Genomic DNA, 24,158 nt, shown 5'->3' on the forward strand with positions numbered 1-24,158 from the left:
GACGAGTCATACAAATAGGGAGCAGCAACCATTCCCTCAAGCGTGAGCGAGGAGTTGGGAATGAGCAAAGCAGGGGTAAGAGGAGGAAGGGGTTTATTCAGCGTGACAACGAGAGGAAGGGAAAGGACAGCCCCCGGATCGTCATACAAAAGATCCTCTGCCAACTCCACAGGGAAGCTGGTGATGGGTAATTCAGCCTTTGGGGCGGGGTTAGCTGACAACCCCCGATCTAGTTTTCCGAAGGCTGGTGAAGGGAGGAGTTGTTGCGACACTGCGAGGCCCAATGGTAGCCTTTACGGCACCTGGGACAAGGAGTTTTAGGTTTGGAGGGGGGGGCGGCCCCCTTTGAGTGGAAGGGGGCGCCCCACCTCCCCCGGGTGCACGGCATTGATTCTTAAAGTGGCCTGGCTTCCCACAATTGAAGCAATTTCCATGACGAGTGACTGCGAGGGCTTCCGGGGAATGGAGCTGAGGGGAGGGGTTAGTAGAAGGCAGCGAGGTGGTAATGGCGGCAGCGAGAGCGCTCACTTTGTGAGAGGTGGTACCAACGATTCTACAAAGTTGCAGGAAGTCTGCAAGTTTTACACCCGGTTGATTGACTACGGGTTGCAGAATGGTCTGGCAGTCATGATTAGCGTTAGAGAAAGCAAGTTTCATTAGCAGCTCTTGTTTAGCCGTGGCATTATCAATTTGTCGGTCTAAAGCAATCTGAAGGCGACTTATGAAGGAAGCATATGGTTCATTTGGTTCTTGCATAATTTTCAAAAACGTTTGGGTGGATTGAGAGTCGGAATCATCCACTCTTTTGAGAGCATTCATGGCGCACATGTGAATGATAGCAAAACTACGACGGGGGGAGTTCTGTTGCTGGACTAAGGTTGCGAATTGTCCCTTTCCTAATAATTGATCTGCGGTCACCCCTGCGGGAAGACCTCTTCTAATTTCTAATTCCACCCCTTTGTCGTATTCAGATTGCCACACAACGTATTGCGCCGGGGTCATAAGCATAGAAAAAAGCATTTTCCAATCATACAATAACATAACAGTGTTAGCAGTAACTAAAGAGTCTAAAACTCCCCTAGTAAAAGGAGAGTGCAAGCCGTAGGTGGTTACAGCATCTTTGATTTGTTTCAAAACCTTAAGTTCAATATTGTTATACAAATTTCCTCCGGCCGCCCCTAGGCCGATGGTCATGGGAAAGGCAGAGGGACTCTCCATTTCCAATGAGAGGGGGGAGGAGAGGAGTTCAGTGATGGCGCCTCCGAGGGGGTGGTGCTGAGGGGAATCGGGCGTTGGAGCTGAAGGGGGAGGAGGAACGGCTGGGTATGGAGGGGGTGGTGGTGAGACAGCATCGAGATGGGCGGCAAGAGGGGGTGGGGTTTTTGGGTCGGGAGGAGAAGGGCAAGTCTCCGGGGAAGACGGGGGAGGGAAAAGAGTGTTGATGGCCGCCATGACAGCCTTCCAGGCAGTCAGAATAGGCACGGGTGCTCGTGGGGTATCATGAAAATATTTTCCTATCCTTTCCCAAGTGGATGCTTTGAGCGACCCCTCTGAAGGATAGACAGGGCAGTGTCTCTCCATGTACAGTAGGAGTTGAGTCACCGATTTTTTTGAAATGGGAAAGATGGTCGTACCGTTAGCCTTTTGACAAGAGTTAGCCTTCTTCACTAAATCATAAAGTTCGTCCCTATGAACTGACGAAACTTTGGAGAGTGGGGAGCCCATTACTTACGATTGCAGAGCCTTTTCCAGGTGCGTAGTAACGAGAGTGAAGGCAGTGCACCTCTAGACAGAGATCACACCGTGAGACCGAAGGGATCCCGGACGAGCCCCCAGTTGTCGCGTCGCGCGACCAGTCCTTCGCCCTTCGGTCTATGGGATTCCCTGGGGGGGAATGAGCCAACGATTCCCTCGCAAGGGTGAGGTCGAAAAAACAACGGTAGGTACAGGATTCTTTTGTGGTGAGAGACGCTACATCTCAGGAGGATGCTGGTACTGCCTCCTGTGTGCCACGCCCCCACCTCCTTTTATTCAGCAGTTCTATCAGGGCGGGGGAGTGAGTACAAAGAGAATAGGGAAATACAAGTCATGCCCTTATAAGGGAATATACAGCATTCTGAGGCTACGTGAGAGACGTGCAATCTAGCTGTGCAGTAATGGAGTCAGGTTCGTCACACTCCAGATCCCTGGAAGGGCTCAAAAACTTCTAAATACAAAAAGCATATTTACAATCTCACACACACACACACACATGGTGAACAAGGTGGCAGGCTAGTTTCAAATGCAGCTTCCCTTATATGGTCATCCAATACTTAAACTTTTTGACCTTTGTTACATTTTAACCTGAGAACAATTGATGCCTGACCTTTTAACTCTGCCAGTGTTCAATTATCTGGTGCCTCTGGGACTTACTCCTTGCAGAATAATAATACACCAACAGTAATGAAATGGCAGTGGAGAAAGAGTGAGCACATACCTCTCATTTTCACAGTACCCTTATTTAACTGTACTCTTGTAATATTCATTCATTTGCTGAATTTATATCTAGGAGGTCAAGAAGACAGAAAGAACACTCCCTCCTCCAATTTTTTCCCTGACATCCTTATGAATTAGGTTGGGCTAAGAGATACTAATTGGCCTAAAGTCACCTAGCAGAAAAGTCAAGTTGGATCAGACTAAGCAAACAGCTTATCCACCATTCCCTTCCCATTTTGTTTGATAGCCGTATCTTCCACAAATTTGTCTATTCACCTTTCAAAATGGTCCATGTTGGTGGCTGTCATAGCATTTTGTGATATGAATGCTATAAATTAATTATGTAGTCCCCCTGTGTTCGTTGTGGCTTACTGCCAGAACAACATGGCCCTTTCTCCACTTGCACCTAACTACAACAAGGACAAGCCCTGGCAGCCCCTTGTTTTGGATGTTTCTCCATGAGGTTGTCTTCATCTTGCTCCCAACCCCTACTTGCAGCAACTTAAAGACATCCTTAGCTGTTCTGGTGTTAATGTTTTCCACCTTAAGTAGTCAACAACTGCAGCAGTTTCGCCCTATGTAGAGTGGAGACAGTGCTGGTTTAGTTTTCTGCTGGTTCACACATGGCAGGGAAGTATTTAATTGAGCTATGGGGGGAAACCCTAAACTTTTTTTTTTTTTACTATTCTTTTACTTTGCTGATGGAATTGATTTACAATTTGTTTACAAGATCAGTTCAGAGAGTGGGCTTTGTCCTGTAAAGCTCTTACTAGCCTAGGAATGAATGGATAGCTGGTGTAATGTAGCCAGTGTAATGTAGTTCAGTCAATCAAACAGACTTGCAGGCTTGTCAGTTGAAATCTTGACTCTAGACCAAGGGCTAGGGCTAGGGAGGCAGAGTTTCATTCCATCCTCAACCATGGAAGCTTATTGTCGGTGACTTTGGGTCTTTCACTCAGCTGTCCTCTCCCATACAGTGTGATTGTGGGGAAACACAAGAGAAGGAATGTGATTTTGGTTACCCTGTACGCATTACCCTCAATCTAGTAATGAGGATGATGCAGAGACAAGAAGCTGACTGAATTACATTTGAAATGGAATCTTTATTCCACTCAAATAAAGATTCTTGTGTGCTGGATGCTTTAGGCCACTTACTTGAGTGTAAACTCCATTGAATACTGAAGCTGTTACATCTACAAAAACATGTCTAGAAGGGTAGATATTAATGGGATTGTCTGGAAGCTTAACAGTCCAACCCTATCCATGCATCTTATTTACAAGTAACTTGCCATAGGTTTTGCATCCTAAGATTAACTTCTGGATATCTTGTCAGAAGCTGTAGATCTGAGGCAAAGAAAGAATCCAAGCTGTATTGAAGAAAAAGTTCTCAAAGAAAACAACGAAAAAGGCAAAAAATCCAAAAGATCTCTGAGATGTAAGTTATATCATTTTTCTGTCAGTGTTTCAATTCCATATATATTTGTTTAAAATATTAAATATTCAAATATATTTTTCTATGTTGAATGGATAAGAAATCTTTACTCTGGAAAAAGATTTGGGCTAGAGTATGCCATATGTTTATATCACTTTGTACACAAACCTGTGGAAAATGATAGCCTGAAAAACCTTTTACCAGCCAGCTATGAAGCTATGAATTTATATTTTGCAGTCAGCACAGAATGATAAACTACTAGTCTTTGGGGCAAATTAAATTTTTAAAAAAGATCTATCAAGAAGAACCGTGGAAGAGGAAAGATCACTTGTTCTGTCTCTGGCAGCCTTGCAGGAATGGAGTTTCTGGTCTCTTGTGCTGAACAGGATAATAGCTAAAGTGCTCCATGTATTTTGTGTATAGCAATTCAAAAGTTTTTTCTCCTTTTTCAAAAAAAACTATCAACAGTCTCTGCTGTTGGAATAAAGGTAGTCCTCGTTTAACAATGGAAATTGGGACTGGAATATCCATCTTTAAGTGATGAAATCTTAAAGTGCAGCATTCCATGACTGCACCTCTTGGCAATGGCATTTCGGGCAGCCCCCATTACCATTGTTAAGCAAATCACCACAGTCATTAAATGAGGACTTCACAAGACCATGACTTTCAACTTCCTGCCAGCTTCCCCATTGACTTTGCTTGTGGGAAACTGGTAGGGAAGGTCACAAATCACAATCATGTGACCGTGGGATACTGTGACAGTCAGAAATCTGGGCCAGTTGTCAAGTGCCCAGATCATGATACGCAACCGCGGGGCTGCTATGATGGCTGGAACTTTGAGGACCAGTCATTACCACTCGTTCAGAGCCATCGCAAGTTCGAACAGTCGCTGAATGAGTGGTTGTTAACCGAGGACCACCTGTGGTCAGTCTCTGATCTGGAACAGACTATAAAAATAATTAATAGTTTTCTCCTGCTCAGAATCAAGTCCCTTTGTCCCTCCTGTTTTCCGCTGATGCTAGGGCTTCATTATACTCATTGGCATCTAATCTGTAGATTCGCCAGTAAGAACACCTGAATCCATTTTATTTACCTGACACAGCTTAAATATGAATTAAGGAATTGAATCAGTTTTTTTAAAAAACCCAAGGGTTCTAAATTGATTGATATGCTATGCACAAATGCCCAGCAATTTAAGTTAAATACAGATCATTTAAACAGAGACAGCTGTGGGTGAACAGCAAATTACTACTATGTAAAATGCAAGCAAGCTGCATGCTTTGATTTTTAGCAAGATATGAATGGAGATTAAGTTTTTACAGATGTCTCCTTTTAAGGAATGTGCCTTGATTTTGATGTGCCCTGAGTTTGTTTATTTCACCATTCAGACAAATAAACAATCCTGTTTGATTTGAGACAACTAAACACATACATGAAATACCAAAATAGGCTAACTTAAAACCTGATTTACACAACTTTGTTTGTTACTTGAAGTCTGTAACATCAAATGATAATATGTATGAGTTCATGAATGTCCATGGAGCAAACTCTAAATATTTTGTTTGGTTGTTTAATGTAAATCCCAAAGGACTCTAGTGGTATATAAAATACAAAACATCATAACAGTAATAACATTATAATACAAAGATGTATTAGTGCTGATGTCTTTACACCTTCTATTTCTGAAGACCTTCTGGAAAAGTGATGTTTTACTATTTTTCAGATGGCTGTAAGAGTGGGAGCCATCCTCACCTCAGGGGTCAAGGTCTTCCTTCCATAGGAGGGAGCCTACACATAGAAGGCCTGCAGTTGAGTCCCCTCCTATCGCACCTCAGGAAAGGAGGGATCTTTAGCAGGCACTCCCTGATCACCCAGCTCCCTGGGTTGGGTGGATAGAATTTATCTTGGAAAGGCAGTCTCTTAGATACCAGGACCTGAACCATGCTGGCTGGGGAATTCTGGGAGTCGAAGTCCACACATCTTCAAGTTGCCAAGGCTGGGAAAGACTGCCTTAGGCCCTCCATTTTGCTTGGATTGAATCTGAGGCTATTTTGTTCTATCTGGCCCTTGCCAGTCTATGAGGCAGACCAGACCAAGAAATAGACTCCACAGAAGACTAAAAACTACTTTTATTTAGATTGGCTATAGTAACATACTCTTGCAAACAATGTTTCCTTTTTGTTGCGTTGGTAACAGATCTTCCCTCTCTCCGTCAAGGTCATCCTCTTTGCTCTCTACGTCGGGTCAGAACTTCTACCACATCCTCCATTCTTGTGTCTACAGATCTTGGTGTTGTACTTTCTGGTGTTTTGTACTTATGAATTGGTTGGACATTCCCCCTGTGCTGCCACCTGCTTATTGTGTTGCAGAGGGACTTGACGAGCATCGGGCATTTGACCTGACATGAAAACATGGATTTTCAGTGGGTTTACGTGATGTTTATCATATTTCTTTACAGATGTCTTAATTCCACGTTTTACAAAGCTTTTCTTTGGCTGCGTTACAGCAGTCGTAAGTGGAATGATGTATGCCATATACCTTTCAACATACCATGAACGCAAATTCTGGTTCTCTGGTAGGCCGGTAAGGAATCTAAAATAGTACTGAAATAAGTCTGTTATTTTATACAAGCACAAGGCTGGCTCATGTATAAACAGATGTGGCAGTTCCTATAATGTCTAGGCAGTCTGACAAACTATACTTAACCTGGCCATTGGTCATGGATGATGAGGGACCTAATCCAAAGCATCTGGGAAGCCATGATTGCCTACCCCTAGTCTAGACACAAGGTGGAATAATATGCTGCATAGAGTGGGCTTCCTGGTTTTTCTTATTACTTTCCACCATATGACACATCCTTAATTATTTTTCTACGAAAGGTTTAACTTCCCTTTTCACTTCAGTTTACCATGAATTTATGGCCTCTATCCTGCTTTTCTTGGCATTCTCCTGTTGAAGCATTCACACACACATACACACACGCCCTGGATACTCATTTTCAGCCTTTAAATGATATTCTGGAGCCTGTGGAGTGTCCTGAGAAGAAATAACAGAGCTCTCCCAATACATGCCCATTAATATCACAGGAAGCTGAGGCCATACCTCCAGAGAGCTTTGGTCAACATGTAAAAGGAGCTCATTTGGGGACTGAAATCTCAGCTTTTGAGTATCTGAAGAAGCAGAGTTGGAAAAGATCTTGCTAAAGCTTTTCAGAGCTGCTTCTAGTTTTGAGTAACTTGATAGGCCATAATACCAAATGAAAAAAGGCAACTCCACATGTGTCACTGATACCATACAAACATTCCCATTGTTGTTAATTAGCTGCTATGTCCTTAAGATACTGTAGCTGTAGCTCTGAGCTATCTAGATATTTTTCACAAATAGAAATAGCGGAGTTATATTTTCCCAATATTTATTACAAATATAACCCATTTAAAAGTTTCAAAGAGGGGTAGGTAACTTGTGGGTGGATGGGAAACATATTTTTTAAAAAAATAAAATTTGGTGCTCAAGGACCACCGTGGGCAGTTATCTTTCAACAGCATCATGAGAGTAGGTGAAACTTGCATTTGGGAGCTATTTTGTGTGCGGGGTTAGTTGATTCTTCAAAAATGTTATTTGCTATCTTAAGCCAATCTGGTGGATCCTTTTTCTTTTCTGATTGCCCATATGAAAATTTTAGGGAAATTTGTGAGTTGGTTGGTAGATTGTTCAGTTTTGATAGCATAATCTCTGTGTTCTGAGAAAGGGATTTGGGGATTCATGTTGTCCCTGTAATTTTTTTTTTCCTTTTAGGAACTTGAACGAGAAATCACATTTCAGGGTGACACTGCCATTTACTATTCATTTTATAAAGAATTGTTAAAAGCTTCCTCTTTCAAAAAAGGTAAGGCAAACACATTTGCTAAATGATAGCTGAGGGGAAATCAAGACAATTTGTACTATCTTCTTAGTCTAAAAGCTTGCAAATTTTCAGGCTATACAGAACCCTGGGACAGATTGACAGGCTATGCAGAACCCTGGATAGAAGCCCTATGCTTTCTATCAAATTGCCATCATCATGGGGTGCAGATTTTCTTCTCAAACAAGCTTTAGAAGGAATCTGTTTGAATAATCTACTTTCAGAAACAAGCAAGAATAGATTATCTCCAGTAAATCAGTCAAATATTTTTAATATTCCTCCTGAATTTTATGAGATGGCATCTAGGAGCTTTCTGTAGTGTGTGATGATGATGGACATTTTTCAAAGTAATATTTACAGGGTAGCACAGGCAAATGTGGTCATGGCACAAGGCAAAGTTATCTGTGGGACAACTTATCTCCAATAATTTCTGCCCATCCTACCAGATCTGACAGAGTGGGCCTGCTTTGAGTCCCCTCTATGAAACCATGTTATCTGATGGGATCTGTTGGGTTACCTCCCCTATCGAACACTGTTTCCCCCCAGATCCAGATGACCCTGAGCCTGTTGACTTTCCACTGGCTGTTTTCTGTTGAGAGGTTTTTGAATGAGACCACAATGCCTTTGTACTATGCTGATGGTTCTCATATTTATTTATTTTTGTGATCACTGGTGTAAGCCACCTAGAGTCATTTGTTGAGATGGACAGCCATATACGTCTTTCAGATATAAATAAGTAAATAACCTGGACAGTGTTTGTTTTGCTGGATGCAACTATTCGTATAATAATAAAGAACATTTATCTCCTTGCCTCCTTAATTTGCAGGCATTTATCAGCTTATTCATGACAACAGGACCCTGTCACTAAAGACAATGAATACTGTACGACAGATGACTTTGTATCCAGAATTGATCGCCAGTGTTTTATATCAGGCATCCGGCAGTGAAGTATGCACCTTTTCCTTTTTGTTTATAATCTTGTGTGATATGGCCAGGAAAAACTGCTGCCTAAAAGAAATGGGCTTGCTTTATTTCAGAGTATTATTTGAACACCTGGAGCCCAGGTGAAAACAATAGGAGGTATTGGGGGATACTATACTTTGCATTGAGAGTACTCCATCTGCAGCCTGCTCCTGTGTGACTCCTCCTATGCCCACTTAGTTAAGGAAGCAAAAAAGTATAAGAGGCTAATTGTCCTAACAGTCAGGAACCACGCTGAGACGAGGAATAGATCTCTAGTGTTTATTACTGCTACATAAGACAGAAAATCCTAACAAACTGAAGAAGCGTGGGAAAAACCCAGACAGATAAACCCCAAAGGCTAAGGCGGTGATCTGTGTCTCTTTGAATGGCTGCTTAATTCCTCAGTACTACGCATGTGCTTTACAGCCCCCTCCTGCTCGCCATCAGTACTCATGACACTAATAATGCTGGGATTTCCCAATATGCTGAACCCTAAACTCAAATTAACAAAACACAAACCCCATGTTCACATAACATGCTGTGCCCATTTATGAGTTATATTATGACTTAACATTATGGTTTGGTTCACGCAACATGTAAAGATAATAGTTGGGTATGTTGGACCCACCGAATAGACCTGACCAAGAATCAGTTCCACAGGAATGCTAAAACTACTTGTATTGGAATTGGCTATAATAACAGAATCTTGCAATCTGATTGTGCTGTACCTCCGCCCCTTCTTGTACTCATGTTTATTAGGGAGGTGTCTGTCTGATCCTTTTCCACACATTTTCTGCTTGGTTTGGACTTAAGATATGTTTTTCCCCTCACCACTATGGTGATGAATCTTGCCTATTTCCATCAAGGTCTTCTTCCTTACTCTCTACAGGAACCCACAACAAGCCAAACCCATTTTAGGATAATGTGGCATGTTGGGCAATCCTGGTCTTAGGGTAGCAAGAGTATTGAGTCAGCCCATAGAAAAGGTAAAGTGTTGGGGCTCTGGGCCAGCAAATTCTATATTCACATCTTGGCTTTATCATGAATTTATTAACTAATTTTTATCAAGCCACTCTTTTGTTACCTTCAGTTCCATTCCCTGAATGGCAATGATGGATAATGCTAGCCTATCTTAAATGGTATGGTAAAAAAGAGTGTATGTATTTCTTCAATAAATAAATGTTTGGAAAATGCCAAGAAACCCAATTAAACAAATACCCCTTCCTGTGTTTTTATCTACAAGAGCATGTGAATTCACATTTTTCAGCAAATAAAATGATTATCATTCCATTTGTGTATGCATTCCCATGTCCTCCATTATTAAACAAAATTTAGTATCCAAAAAAGTTAATCAAAATTATTTATTTGTATGTTTAGTTACTTTATTTGTGTGCCACCCCTTCCTAAAAGCTCTGAGCGGCCAACAGTCAGAAGCATTAAATAAATTAAAACAAACTTCTTATTTATTTTATTTATCTTATTTAGAATTATTTTATGTATGCTATGCCAGAATAACAAGTCTGAGCACAAACTTGCTGATCAAGAATGATCTATCATAGAAATCTCTTAAGTATTAAGGAGTTAGGGGTAAGTGCTTTTCCAGCCCAGTGCAACTCCATTTCTAGATATTCATTATTATAATTCCGAGTTGCACTTGGCCGGGGGCATAGGTGGATTGACAGTTGGTAACTGCACTTTAGATTATTCCATGTTGCTATTTTTCAGAAGGCTAATACTCATATTGCTACTTGTACTATCATTTATGCACTTCACTGAATTAGTATTCAGTTACTGATCTTTTTTGCAAGTCAGCTGACTGGCACGAATGCAGGGAGGGAGATGGCAGCTAAGGTGACAAGCAGGCTCTGGCTGCAGTGGATTACCTAGGAGACCTCGATGGGTCACCAGTAGTCGGCAGATCAAAGTTTGAGCATCACTGTTGTATGTGAAGCAGCCTAAATATTTCCAATCTCATGGATTAAACTTGATATAGTTGTTGGGTTGGATCTAGACTATCCTTTCATAGTCTAGTAGGACAAGTGTGCATGATTCTTTCAGGCCAAGGAATGCAGTTGGCCTTTGAGATGGATAGCAGGAACAATGCTCTAAAAATTAGGCAAGGGCAGGAGGCAAAGACAAAACCTGCATTTGAAATTAAGTTATACAGGTAGTCCTCGCTTACTGACTGCCTTGTTCAGCAACTGTTTGAAGTTACGATGGTGCTGAAAAAGTAGGTTTACAACCGCTCCTCAAACTTGCAGTTGTCACAGCATGCCATGGTCATGTGGTCACCATTTGCAACTTTCACAGCCAGCTTCTGACAAGCAAAGTCAATGGAGAAGCTGACAGTAAGTCGCAGATTGTGGTCATGTGATGTCGTGCTTAACGACCCATGGTGATTCGCTTAATGATCGTAGTGGAACTGACATCGTAAGTCTGGGGTGGTCACACAATGTTTCACTTAACAACCACATCACTTAGCGATGGTCCCAATTGAGGTTGGTAAGTGAGGACTACCTGTAATTACATTAATTAAATACTGCTAATATGATTATTTTCCATGGGGTTAATATTGATTTGTCTGGGAGACCTCATCCAAAGCTCTAGGTGATGGCATCCAAGGGCTTTAGAAGGACACATACAGCCCCTGCCCTTCAGGTTAGGCAGGCCTACAGTCTAGGCTCATGATTGTCATGAGTAAGGATGGCGAGCAGGGGGCTCCCATCCAGGCTGTAAAGCACATGCGTAGTACTGAGGAATTAAGCAGCCATTCAAAGAGACACAGATCAGGCCCGCCTTAGCCTTTGGGGTTTATATGTCTGGGTTTTTCCCACGCTTATTCAGTTTGTTAGGATTCTGTTTATGTAGCAGTAATAAACATTAGAGTACTACTCCTCGTCTCAGCGTGTGTCTCACTGTTAGGACATGATAGAGGAAATGACCCTGGTCAGTTCGCTTCTTTCCTTACAGCCCCTCTACCTTTGCTGATACTGTTCCAGGGAGTCTTCCAATCCTTTTTCAGAAAACCCAGAAGAAAGGCTGTATTGGCAGTGATAGTCCTCCCCTGTAACCAGTACTCTTCACTGGATTGAAGAAAGGGTACTCTTTCTTCCCATCCACTATCATCACTGAAGTTACATCTAAGGTAGAAAAAAGAACTTCCAAAAAGTGGCAGAGCTGGAATTATTTTTATGAGAGTTCTCACTACCCAGGTGAAAACGTTGAGACTCAGGAGTTGGCCTTTCCTTGTTTACGTAAGATGATGGTCCCTCAGGGCTACAGGAAGCTCTTTCCCTTGGTAAATTTCAGTTGGGATTGTCTAGCTATCACCCAGTTACTGTATGTTTATGAAACAACATCTGTTTTTTAATTTTCAGGAAGTGATTGAGCCAGTCTATTTTTACATTGGCATAGTATTTGGGCTACAGGGGATCTATGTGACCGCATTGTTCGTAACCAGCTGGCTTATGAGTGGGACTTGGCTGGCGGGGATGCTGACAGTGGCCTGGTTCATTATTAATAGGTAAAACAAATCTTTTTATCTTCTCACCCAATTTGCAGTGCAGTCCTAAATGCCAGATGTGCTATCTTCAACATTTACGACCAAGCAAATATGAGGGGGGTTCTGGGTGACTTGGATCTGACAGATTAGGTCTCTCAGATAACTCTTTCTGGAATGGTGTACCTAATTTCTTCTTGATGGACTTCAAAGGCATATATTAACAAACATATCTTAAGGCTAAAAAGCCAGGCGTAGCCAGTCTCCCATCTTGACTAGTTTAAGCAGGCATAGCTTTTGAAGGTGGTAGATGATCATTTCATACCCCGCAAGGATATTTATTTTATCACTAAACTCATTTTCTTGCCTTAACAAAACAAGCAGCTAGCTATATTCCTTTCTTGCTGGGATCGGTGGAACCTTCATGAAATGTTCTATTGGCAGATATATATGCACTTTCCATTCAATAACATTTTGTGATTGGAATTATTAGAAGAAAAATACATGTCATACTGTTATGATTGATCATCTGTTATTAGCATTTGGGTTTTTTCTATAATGAAGAGTACCTTGAAACTCATTGCAGTTGTCATTGTGCTGTGATTGTAATAACTTCTTCAAATCAAGGTTGAATCCTAGTGATTACATGGACATATCCGTATTCTTTCTTGGTATCATACAGAAGTGGTTGCCATTGGTTTCTCTGAGAATATATATTTTTACTTTCAAGTCTAGCCTATCAAGATGGAACTTCTTGCTGGTCTCCCATTCAGATACTAAATTTTTTCAAGGTTGGCATGCGAAAAATGGCATCTGCTTTTAGTGGAACTTGTTTTTAGCTATATAAGGCATATAGATTAAATAGGAAGACTATATGATCAGTCCCCAAATGTTTCTGTACTTCAAGATCTTAATACAGATGTGAAGTTTCTTACAGTGATGTATAATTGAATATTCATATTATAAAAGTAAGTCAGTACATTGTTGCTGTTTTTTCTGCTTGCTTTTCAGAGCAGACACAACAAGAATAGATTACTCAATCCCTTCTAGGGAGAACTGGGCTCTGCCGTATTTTGCTTGTCAAGTTGCAGCTTTAACAGGCTATTTAAAGAATAATATAAACTCTTCTGCTGAGGTAAGAGAAAAGTGTTTGAAATGGAAATAGAATGGTAAAAATAAAATAATATAAAAAGGGTTTTAAGTAGAAAAATTGGTGGACCAATATCACTTTTAATCAATATACTTTTGGGGGGATAGAACCAGTCTCATGTTTTCTTCACTCCTTGTACATCTGGCTTTTAAAAAGATAACAGTGTTTGCTAAACCATATTTTACCTCCTGAACCAGGAAACTATATACTTTTGAAGGTGTGGCCTCCAGATTCTGTGGCCATATTCTGCCAGTCCCTGCTATAAAACATCTGACCTAGAGGTTGCTTACGATATTGATGATCTCTTGCTGGAATTTTCTTCCTCCTGATCATTTGTTTCAAAGGAGATTTTCAACTCTTACTTACTTTTCTTACTCTTTGCAAGAGTAAGTTCAAACACTGGGCTTTTCCATACTGCTGTCTTAAGCTACGTGACTCCTGTGTGAAAACTGCCTGGAAATGAAGCTGGTTTAAGAACTCCCTTTCCAGATTTCCTCTGACTTGGCTACAGGGATAGATAGCCTCGTGTTCTGTCGGTACTGCGCTGGCCCCTGATTAGTGGATTCCCTGCTTCTTTGCCCCTCCCATCTGTGCTAGGAAAACAAGTACCAACCACTTTCCTTTCTGTGGGCAGTTCTTTGAAGCCATGTGGTTTCCATTGATAGACCTTTTGTATCACACACACGCAAACACGCACAGTGCTTTGCACCTTCCCATTTGGTGTGCCTGTTGGTGGAGGTCTAGAAAAGAAAATACCACTGTTTCACCATTCTTTCTATCTCCTGTGCTGTAGGAGGAAACTGACAAAACTTTTGTCAGTTTTACCTGGTAAAAAAAGAAAGGAAGGAAGGAAGGTCTATTGCCCCTCCCTCACTGAACCTTTAAAACAAAGTTTCTGTCTCCATATCACTGGCCCAGCAACCCAGCTTGCTCCCTTTTGGATTTTGGCTCCTTTTCTACCCAAACTCATAATTAATCACTGGGAATTAAAACACTGAGGTCAGGGGGCTGAATGGAGCAGAAATGAGGAGAGGTGGCTGCAGAAAAGCAGCTGAAAGGCTCACTGCTTCATCAATCCACTGCTGAAATTAAGGGGAAGAACCATTATTCAACCATTATTGTTTCTTCAGATGGAAGCAGGCAGGCAGGCAGGCAGCCCAGCAGTTCAGGACTAAGTGGCTGTGGAAGGAAGCAACCAGTGACCAGAGGAAAAGGTGCATTCCTGCCACTGCACATGTTGGTCAGTTTGCATTCAGTGGAGCTTCTGGCTAGATATATCTGGAACTACACTACAGGTAGTCCTCACTTAATAACCATTTGCTTAGTGACAGTTCAGACTTACGACGGTGCTGAAAAACCAACTTGCAACCAGTCCTCACACTTACGACCGTCGCGGCATCACATGATTGCCATTTTCGACCTTCCCAGCTGGCTTCTGGCAAGCAAAATCAATGGGGAACCATGTGATTCGCTTAATGACCATGTGGTTTGCTTAACACCCACAGTGATTCGCTTAATGACTGCTGCAAAAAAGGTCATAAAATCAGGTCAGATTTGCATAATGACCACTTCGTTTTGCAACCAAAATTCTGGTCCCAATTGTGGTTGTTAAGGGAGGGCTACCTGTATAGCCAACCTGATGCACAGTCCCAAGCAGTTCCCTTTCCCAATGTACATTCAGAGTTCCTAAGTTTAATTGGTCATTTGTAATGCATTTTAAAACACTGGTTCCCCTATTCTCCTCCTCCTCCTCCTCTTCCTTGCCCTCTTTCCCAGAGATTTTGCTACCTGCTGGTCAGTGCTTCAACATACACTTTTATGATGATGTGGGAATACAGTCATTACCTCCTGTTCACCCAAGCGGTCTCTCTGTTCCTGCTCGATGTCATAGGGTTCACACAGACAGAAAAGGTATTTGGATATTCAGACACGTTCATTATATACTTTTAAATCCAGTTTCTGCTTTGTTTTCTGTACATTCTGTGAGCTCTGTCTGTAGGATTGGGGTGGGCTCAGAAAAAAACAAAGGACAGAGGGCTAATTGTTGTACAGCTGCAACTTAAGAGTTTCTTAAAAACCAAGGCATGTTGACGTTCTATTTCCCCTTCCATAGGTGCATGAAATATATAAAATCTACCTGTTTTCCCTCTTCCTGGGATACATGTTACAATTTGAGAATCCAGCTTTATTAGTATCTCCATTATTAAGCCTTGCTGCAACAGCCTTACTGGCAAAATACCTTCAGGTAATGTTGGAGATATCATTTGTAGTTCTGCACTTCTCTGTATTGAGGTTTCTGTCTAGAGCTGAACGGGTGTGTTGCTTTTTTTGTAGATGAGTATGAAAAAGGGAACCCTTCTTTCAAGGATGCTGAAAGTCATTTATTTTTATTTGGTGTTCACAGTAACAGTGACTTTGAATCTTACAATGAAGGTACGCCTTATCTTTAAAGAGTTTCATTTAATTGTGCACAAAGATTCAAGTAACCCATATGTAAGTTCCAGGAGGGGGGGAAAACTTCTGATAAAACTATTTCCTTTCCTGTGGTTTTTTAACTGGTGAAATAGATAATGGACTAAGTCAGCCTTTCCCAACCTCTGTAGATAGTAGACAACAGTTTTAGGAGTGGAAACACAACATAATGGAGGACACTAGATAGAGAAAGACTGGACTGGAGTGGGAAAAAAGTACTAATGTTCCCAATATGTCTAAGTGGCCTTTTTACAGATTTGAAATCAAGATGTTGATGGGAAAAGTTGGGAATGGGGGTAGGGGGGAGTTAAAACAAGGAAGTAGAGTGCTGCTCCCAAGCTCCACCCAACTTTTTGATTACCATAGTACAGTAAAAACAAAGGATATTGAAGCAAAAACATAAGTACATGTCACAAAATATCATTAACCAATTTTGTAGTGTAATATATATTTATTGAAAAACTGCTAATAGGTAATGAAATTCCAAAATGGGTTCCTTATATTCCCAGTTATTCCAGATACACCTCATGGTCTCATCTCTCCAGCAAGATCTTTAGTAATTATGTTCACAGGACTCCCTCCTCTTGTGGTATTTTTTTTTTCAAAGGAGTCTCCAGCTTTTGTTGGACTCCATACCAGCCAGGATGGGCAGCAGGTGAAGAACACAGAAGTTGTAGGCCAACCATATCTGACAGCTAGAGACTCCCTTTCAATCTTTGTTACATAAATTTGTTGCTTGTTCTCTGTTAGAAATGTAATGCCAGTAACCAACTGGTACTTATCTAATCTCATGTAACTCTGTCTGAGATGTTGGTTACCTGGGTGAAAAGAATATTACCTATATGCAGGGTGTCTTTTCTTTTTCAGACATTTATTTCCCATAAAGGAAATGAGCATTTAATGAAAGTCCTCGAAGTAAAATTGGGATTAAATACAAATAAGTAAGTTTAAAGTAATGATCTGCCTAAATGCAAAGTAATTATCTTTATTTTAATACCTGTATATGCTGATAGCTTGTAAGACAAACAAATAAATAAGCACAATTCTAATATGTATGGGTTAAAAAGTATGTTTTGAGTTATGTTCTAAATTTTAACAAAGAGGAAGCCAACCTCAGCTCAAACAGCACATAGTTATTGGACAGTGTTTTGTATTCGGCCTCCAAAAGGTGATTAGCAGTTCATAGCAGTGCCAATGTAGTACCATGTATAGCTCTCTAAAGCTGCTGTGCCCTTTCCTGAGATGGCTTCTGCTGCTGTGTGAAAAGAGACAGCTGCTTTTAAATGGTGCAGACAGGAATTCCATTGATGCTTCAACGCCTTTTGGAGATCCAGTGAGAAACTCTGCAGAGTCCTCATAATTATGTGCTAGAAGCACAGGATGAGGGCATTGCATCACCTTTGAGAATCTTCTCTGTCCACACCTTATAGCAGCTGCCCCAAGCAGAGATTTAGGACAGTTGGGACATCTCTGGGCTCTTTTTTAATGTATGTTTCTGTCCTTGAGGAAATGCTTTGAAGTGTGTGGGCAAAGTCTTAGGAGCCAGAAGAATTGCTGCATAAAGATGAGGCTCTGGTCCCCTGCAACCTGTGATGTTAGACTACCAGTAGGAACACAATAAATTATACCAAGCAGCAAATTTGGAATAATTTAATACACTGCTTTAGTTTGCTTTGCTTCTTCCTTTTTCTTGCAGACTGTTTTTATTATTAGAGTCCACACTAATTCCATCATCCCTGATCACTAACCATGCTGGCTGGGGCTGATAGGAATAAGAAAATTCAGTATCTTCTGGAGTGTTCCCATAAAACATATCTTATTTAGTGAGAGATCTGGGGAGTAGGTTGTGGTGAAGGGAGAGCTGTGGACTAGTAAACTCAAGGAAGAAGCTAAAGATTCTAAAGAGATTAAGTTAAGTGGAAAGTGCTGCAGAAGTAGCTGGTGGAGGGACAGCAAGCAAGGAAGCAGATGGAAAATTTGAGAGGAAAGAAACATACTTATGTACTGGACAAGGTGGAAAGGCAGGCTCAGCTGGGAGCATGAAATTGCCTTTCAACAGAGGAGAAAATACTCGCTGTGAGAGTGGAAGAATTCTGGACAAAATAGGCCTGGAGGGTTGAAGAGACTGAGGCCAAAGGCACATCTGGCCCCTGGAAAACTGGAAGTGGTCCCTAAGTCTTTCCAAAACTTGCCTCCAAATCTTAATTTTAAGGTACCCAGAGAAGAAAATTATTCAACATGTGTGAAAAAAATAATTAAAGTGTACATTAACTTAAAGCATATTTACAGCTACACACTGTTCCTTGTTCTCATAGTTCTGCTTTGGAGAGTGTCCCTGATCTGCCACTGAAAGGCCAAACACCGGCTGGGGAGAACTGAGCTCCTCTGGTTTAGACCGTGGTCTTGCTAAAGAGAGTGAAATAACTACTGTAGGTGGCACTGTTGCTTGTTCCAGTAAAACTTAGATGACACCAGAGATTATTGCTACTTCCATGGTCATATTTTGGTGAGCCTGTAGAATTTTGTGATACGGAAGACCTTCCCCAAGACTGGAAAAGACACATCTAAAAACAAAACCATTTTTGTTTGTTTCCTTCAAAACAATCTCTTTTAAACATTTATTTCTGTGCAAAACCAAGATATATTTAGGGAATAGCTTTTTCCATACCAATAAAGTCAGTACGGTAGATTATTTTGACTGGCTGGGATCATGTCTGCCTATTTAATGTGTTTCACCTCCCCTGGCATTAACAGGAACTTCACAGTTAATTGGCTGCTTTGTCAAGAGTCCCTTCAGACACCATCACAAGACTTCTTCCTGCGGCTCATTCATTCTTCACTGTTGCCATTCTACATATTAGTGCTAATCATTTGCCTTGCTTCTGTGTGCCAGGCTTTCTTTAGGAGAATGGGGTAAGTTGAATTTTGTCAATTCTCAATTTTTTGTTCCATAGCTTCTGTATATGTTAGTGCATGGTATAATTTATACATCCATTGGCACATGCTGTGTAAGGGGCTTCCAAGCTGTGTAAAGTGGTAGAATTAAATTTGCATTCTAGCTTCCTTTGTGTATGGTATAATATATGATACCTGCATATCACATTTGCATATGTGTTTAATGCTTTTATCCTTCCATCTTCAAAATTAGATGGAAGGGAGATGGGCTGTCTTTGGGTTTCTTGTAGGCTTTCTTTCATATTTTCCCCCTCAAATACCTCCAGATATATAATTGGAGCCTGTTGCAAATAGCTTATGACTGTTTCAAAAATTCTTGATGTTAGAAAGCATTTCTGAATAGTTAGAAAAACCCAAGAATTTGTGATGAGTTCTTGAACTGAGCAGAATTCACTGTCCATTCACACTTTGTTCATTGATCAACACATTATGAAATGTATTTGGAATGCCTGGGGGTTTGACCCTCATTCTGTCCTTGGTAACTCCTTTGCTACACAGCTTTCTTGAATTACTGTGTGGAAAGCACAGTTTGGATTTAAGGTAGAACATAACAAAGAGTACAGTTGTTGGGTTTGATGGGTCTTTTAATTGTCAAGCAGACTCCATGAGAGAGAGAGGTGTGATGCTCCCTGTCTTCTTTCTCCTCAAATGCCACAGCAGTAAACAAGTCAACGAGTCAACTGCACATGAGGGCAGAATTGGTGAAAGACCAGAAGTAGCATACCATATATTGCACACAGTTTCCTTGGGGTTGCTTTCTATGATGATGGAAGGGTGAGTCTGTGAGAAGGATGCATAGATTTTTTTTCACTGGGAATGGGGAAGGTATTACTCTTTACATTATATACATGGATTTTTAAAAAATTCCCTGGACATGGATAGGAGTGGAAATGATTTTTAAAGAAATACCTGTGGCTGGTTTATAACAGGTTTGAATTACAGTGCAGCTAGATTAGTACAAACACCTTTATATGGGAGAGGAGTTATGTAGGGAGACTTGTGCTTGGGAATCTCTATTTAAGTGATTTTGTCATAATTACTTTTCTATTCATCATTACTTCTATTACTACTTGCTTGCACCTGCAAAAGGTTGAGAATTAGCAACATAGTGGAAAATTAACTTTAAGGTGTTTGTTCCTACAAGGTGCAGTGATAGTCACCAAATTAGATGGTTTTAAAAGGCAATTAGAAAAAATCATGTAGGCATAAGACTTTCAATTATTGCTGAGTGTGACTGGCTTTATGTTACTTCAGGTATTGGTAGTGGAATATATCTGAACAGTTGCTTAGAAACCATAATAAATGAGGAATACTATCCTCGTGTTTGTGGGTTTCCCAAAAGCATCTGATTGGGCACCATGAAAAACAAAACTGGAAGATGAAGACTTTTGGTGGTGTTATCTGGGTCCTCTTTAAAATAAATGATTAAAAACAAAGCTAACTGTAATACATAAAAAAATTATCATTGTGAGAGCTTTGACTGCAAATAAAATAAATGGCCTAATGGGCATTACAGATTCCTGCACTTGATTTTGATCATTCAGACTCAGGGAGGCAACCTGTGATCCTAGAACCATGGATGAGGGCTGCACTTGGTCTTAGAATTATATGCTAAGGGCCACACTCCAAAGACTAGTTGGAGAACCAGATCAAAGCCAAATTTGCTTTAATTTCATTTACAAGTAGTTAAACATAAAAGTATTTCATTAGAAGTAAATGTTATGTAGCTCCAGTAATGTGTTTTATATTTTCCTTCTTTCACACTTCTCTGCAATCAGCACTCAGAGGTTTCACTGGCCAAATGTGGCTCTTGGACATCAGGTTTTACACCTCTAATATAGGGCCATCTTGGGTGCTCTGAGATATTTTAGGTTGCACCTTCTAGCATGTCCATTGGCCATGTGGTTTGGGGCTGATGGAGGCTGGACAGGTGTTATTTCCTCTTTAGAAAATAGAACCAAGGCAGTCTCTTATACATTGCCATCATACATGAGTGAACAGAATTGTGGTGGGGAAGCATGATCTGCTGTTGCTAATTTATGGAAAAATACAGAATCAAGAACACACTTTTGAATAACAAGCAATGTTCATATTCATAGGATAAGAGTATTGTTCTATTGTCTTGTATAATATCTGATATTACCCAAGTTAAAGAAAAGTCATGCATAGGTGAATCTTCCAGAGACTTACAGAATCTTGCAGATTGTCTTGGAGTATCCAGTCAACATAGCTGACACTCCTGTTGAGCAGAAATGATACAACTTTGGGCACTGTTAAATAAAAAGAATTACTTAGACCCACATAGAACTGATAGTAGGCCTAATTTTGGGACACTGAATGAGCCTTGATCATCCTGATACATGACATTCTCAGGAGAGGAACAGGGAGAATGTGACCCCATTTATTCTCCTTGACATCTCAGAAACAGTTGATACCAGTGAATATAGCCTCTTGCTGGGCTGGGTCTGGGATGTGGTGCAAGGAAAGTTTTCATATGGTAACTGACTTTTACCCAGAGGTCTGTTTCTCAAGTTTGCAGAGTGTTACAGATGCCCCACAGGTTTCCATTCTGTTTCCTGTTTGTAGTAATATGCACATGAAGTGGCAGTGAAGTATCAATATTGTACAAATGAAATTTAGCTCTATTTCTCATTGAAGTCTGAGTTCAGAGGGGTTCTGCCAAACTTGTCCTTTTTGCCACATCTATACCACACCTCACCTTTTTTCTGGATTTGTGTTATTTCTCTAGAATGAAATATGTGTGGACTCCATATGTTTGCATGATTGCGGCATTTGGGGTCTGTTCTCCTGAGCTTTGGGTGACTCTTTTCAAGTGGATCCGCCTGAAAACTGTACATCCTGTTCTGCTGGTGAGTTCATCTTGTTTATAGTGACTATAAGGCATGCCTATATTCACTGGTAAGCACATGGAAAGTCATCTCCCACCAAAATCATGGTCTGGAGACAGGATATAGCCAAGCCTTCCTAGCCTGGTGTCTTCTAGATGTGTTCAGACTGCAGCTTCCTGAAGTCCCAGGTGGCTTGCTCAAAGGCTGTTCTAACTGAGTCTTCTAGGCCATCAGTTTAAGGCAGATTGGTAGTGAATATGGGTAGGATTTGAAAGGGTATCAGTTTATGGGTGGGGCATGCTCTGTAGGATTTTATAGGTGAAGACTGGAAAAGATTCACGGTGAATATGTGAGAAATTTATACTATCTGTAACTTACATATTTACTTGAACATGATCGTTGCAGTTCAGGATTCATCTCTGTATTTCATTCATTATTTGGCTGAAGAGCTGTAGGATTAGAGAAGCCTCATGGTTCAGGTGGAATGTGAGCTACAATGCCATTGTGACAGATGCATGGCCTAGTTATGGGCAAGGGAGGCTACAGAAGTACTGTTTTTTGTATTTGTGTGTGTTTCTGTGGCTGTTCTTATTCTATGATCTTGGCTACCTGGCAAAATAACCTTCCTGAGTCAAGGGCTAAAGACCAATCAGGAGAAGGAAAGACAATGTATGATCTATATTGGCAACCTGGTCAAGGTGCTGAGTGGGTGCTAGATTGTGTACCTTCTCCTCTTCTTCCTTTTGGGTTTGCTCCAAAATAGAGGCTGTAGTAGCATGTGGCAATTTGAATACTTGGTTGAGAAGATGCCTGGGTTAGACAGTAGGACTTTATTGATGGTTGTCTCACTGGAGCTGAAGAAGTACAGGAATTTGGTATCTTGTGTGTGCATCTCTGCGAGTGCATGTGTGCATGTTCACGTGTGCTTAGACCGTAAAAGGTAGTTAACTGACAAGTTGTTGTAAGTTCATCGGCCATTTTCTGAATTTAGGTATCATCTGTTGCATTCAGGTCTGATAGAGCTACCATCTGCCAATGTTATATTTTCTGGGTTATACATCTTTTCCATCTCTTCCTTAGCTGAGCATGCATTAGAGGCACAGGTGTTTTGCCATTTAGTGGTGGTATATTGGCAGTCCAATATAATATGAGGATTTCCTTGTTTAGCTGAACCATTTATTTCTGTACTTACTCACTGACTGCTGCTCTGGTCCAAAAGGACTCTGTATGTCATCTTTCATCAGTTTAGGTTGCAATCTTATATATGCCTATTAAGAAAAAAAGTTCAGTGGGATGTATTCCTAAGTAGAACTGTAGCCCTAAAAAGTGTACAGTGGTGATTTGACAGAATCTGAAGTTACATGGGTGGGAGCTAAAAAGAAACTCCTAAATATAACTATTTTATGTCTATTCACTCTTTTAGGCTCTCATTCTGAGTATGGCTGTTCCAGCTATTATAGGCTTTAGTTTATGGAAAGAGGTAAGAATAGAATATTATATAAAATAAAAATAATGCCCCCCATTACCCATGCAGAATATTGGAAGATTTAATGATAAGAGCTAATACTTGGTTTTGATGTAGCTCACCGCATTTTATATACAGCAGTCTTGCACACAGAAAATTTCCAACAAAGATATTTAACCAAATGTCCGCAAGTGAAACCGTAGCAGTAAAATGGCACAGACATTAGATAGCACTTTTTGTCTTGGCAGGTGACTGTACTTGGCCAGCTTTGGGCTCATAAGCTATGCAAGATTGGGCTTGGTTAATATTTGGATGGGAAACATCCAGTGAATACTCGGGCTAAAGCTAGAGTGGGAAATTGAAAAACCATCCTGGAAGAAAGCAGTAGCAAACTGCTTCTATAGTGCTGCCAAGAAAACTACATGAAAAACTGGGCTTGAAGGAGACTTTAGCTTTACCTCAGATGCAATTCCAATAGATTTATGTTTAAAAAAGATCTCAGATTGATATTGAATAACTTAACAAAACTAGAAGTAAACTGTGAGATTGAATTAGATGTACTTGAGCCCAAAAGATATATTTCTATTAAGATGGGTTATGACAAAGAAAGTGAATTTTGCAGTATGTAGCAAATAGATTTCTGAGCATGTAAAGTATGGTTTGATAGTAAAGCTAGAAAGGTGCTTTTAGTCCACTTTCCTGCATTATTTAAAATTCTGTAATTTGTCTTCCCACAGTTCATAGCCTTGGTGCTTCCTTTTAGTTTTTTCCTAGGATAATGGGAGAACTCTCAGAGCTCCAAGAATTTTATGACCCTGATACCGTAGGACTCATGACCTGGATTAAGTAAGTCGCCTTCAATTTTTTCTTACTGCAGAATATTTTGGTGATCTACACTATGATTCACAGTAACCGTTTATCACATAGTGGATTCGAGAGTTCCTTCCCAAGTTTATCCAAGCTTGTTGTGGGCTGTGTGATTCAACTTTTGGGAGAT

At 40.7% G+C, this 24,158-nt stretch overlaps 1 protein-coding gene across 2 annotated transcripts in view; it reads left to right on the forward strand.

Annotated features, from left to right (window-relative positions):
- The window catches only part of DPY19L4 (dpy-19 like 4), a 38,964-nt gene that overhangs the window by 10,258 nt on the left and 4,548 nt on the right, over nt 1-24,158 (forward strand). Inside the window, exons 2-16 of one of the 2 annotated variants that reach the window (XM_063299507.1) lie at nt 3,809-3,910; nt 6,366-6,490; nt 7,703-7,793; nt 8,635-8,756; nt 12,149-12,294; nt 13,282-13,405; nt 15,197-15,331; nt 15,534-15,665; nt 15,755-15,853; nt 16,760-16,833; nt 18,647-18,805; nt 19,505-19,621; nt 21,597-21,717; nt 23,120-23,176; nt 23,925-24,007. In XM_063299507.1, the coding sequence (XP_063155577.1) occupies nt 3,809-3,910; nt 6,366-6,490; nt 7,703-7,793; nt 8,635-8,756; nt 12,149-12,294; nt 13,282-13,405; nt 15,197-15,331; nt 15,534-15,665; nt 15,755-15,853; nt 16,760-16,833; nt 18,647-18,805; nt 19,505-19,621; nt 21,597-21,717; nt 23,120-23,176; nt 23,925-24,007 (1,687 nt within the window). The remainder of the gene's footprint in view (nt 1-3,808; nt 3,911-6,365; nt 6,491-7,702; nt 7,794-8,634; nt 8,757-12,148; nt 12,295-13,281; nt 13,406-15,196; nt 15,332-15,533; nt 15,666-15,754; nt 15,854-16,759; nt 16,834-18,646; nt 18,806-19,504; nt 19,622-21,596; nt 21,718-23,119; nt 23,177-23,924; nt 24,008-24,158) is intronic. The other variant, XM_063299508.1, reaches the window with a different exon arrangement.

This window comes from Candoia aspera, chromosome 3, assembly GCF_035149785.1.
Source record: "Candoia aspera isolate rCanAsp1 chromosome 3, rCanAsp1.hap2, whole genome shotgun sequence".
Taxonomy (NCBI): Eukaryota; Metazoa; Chordata; class Lepidosauria; order Squamata; family Boidae; genus Candoia; species Candoia aspera.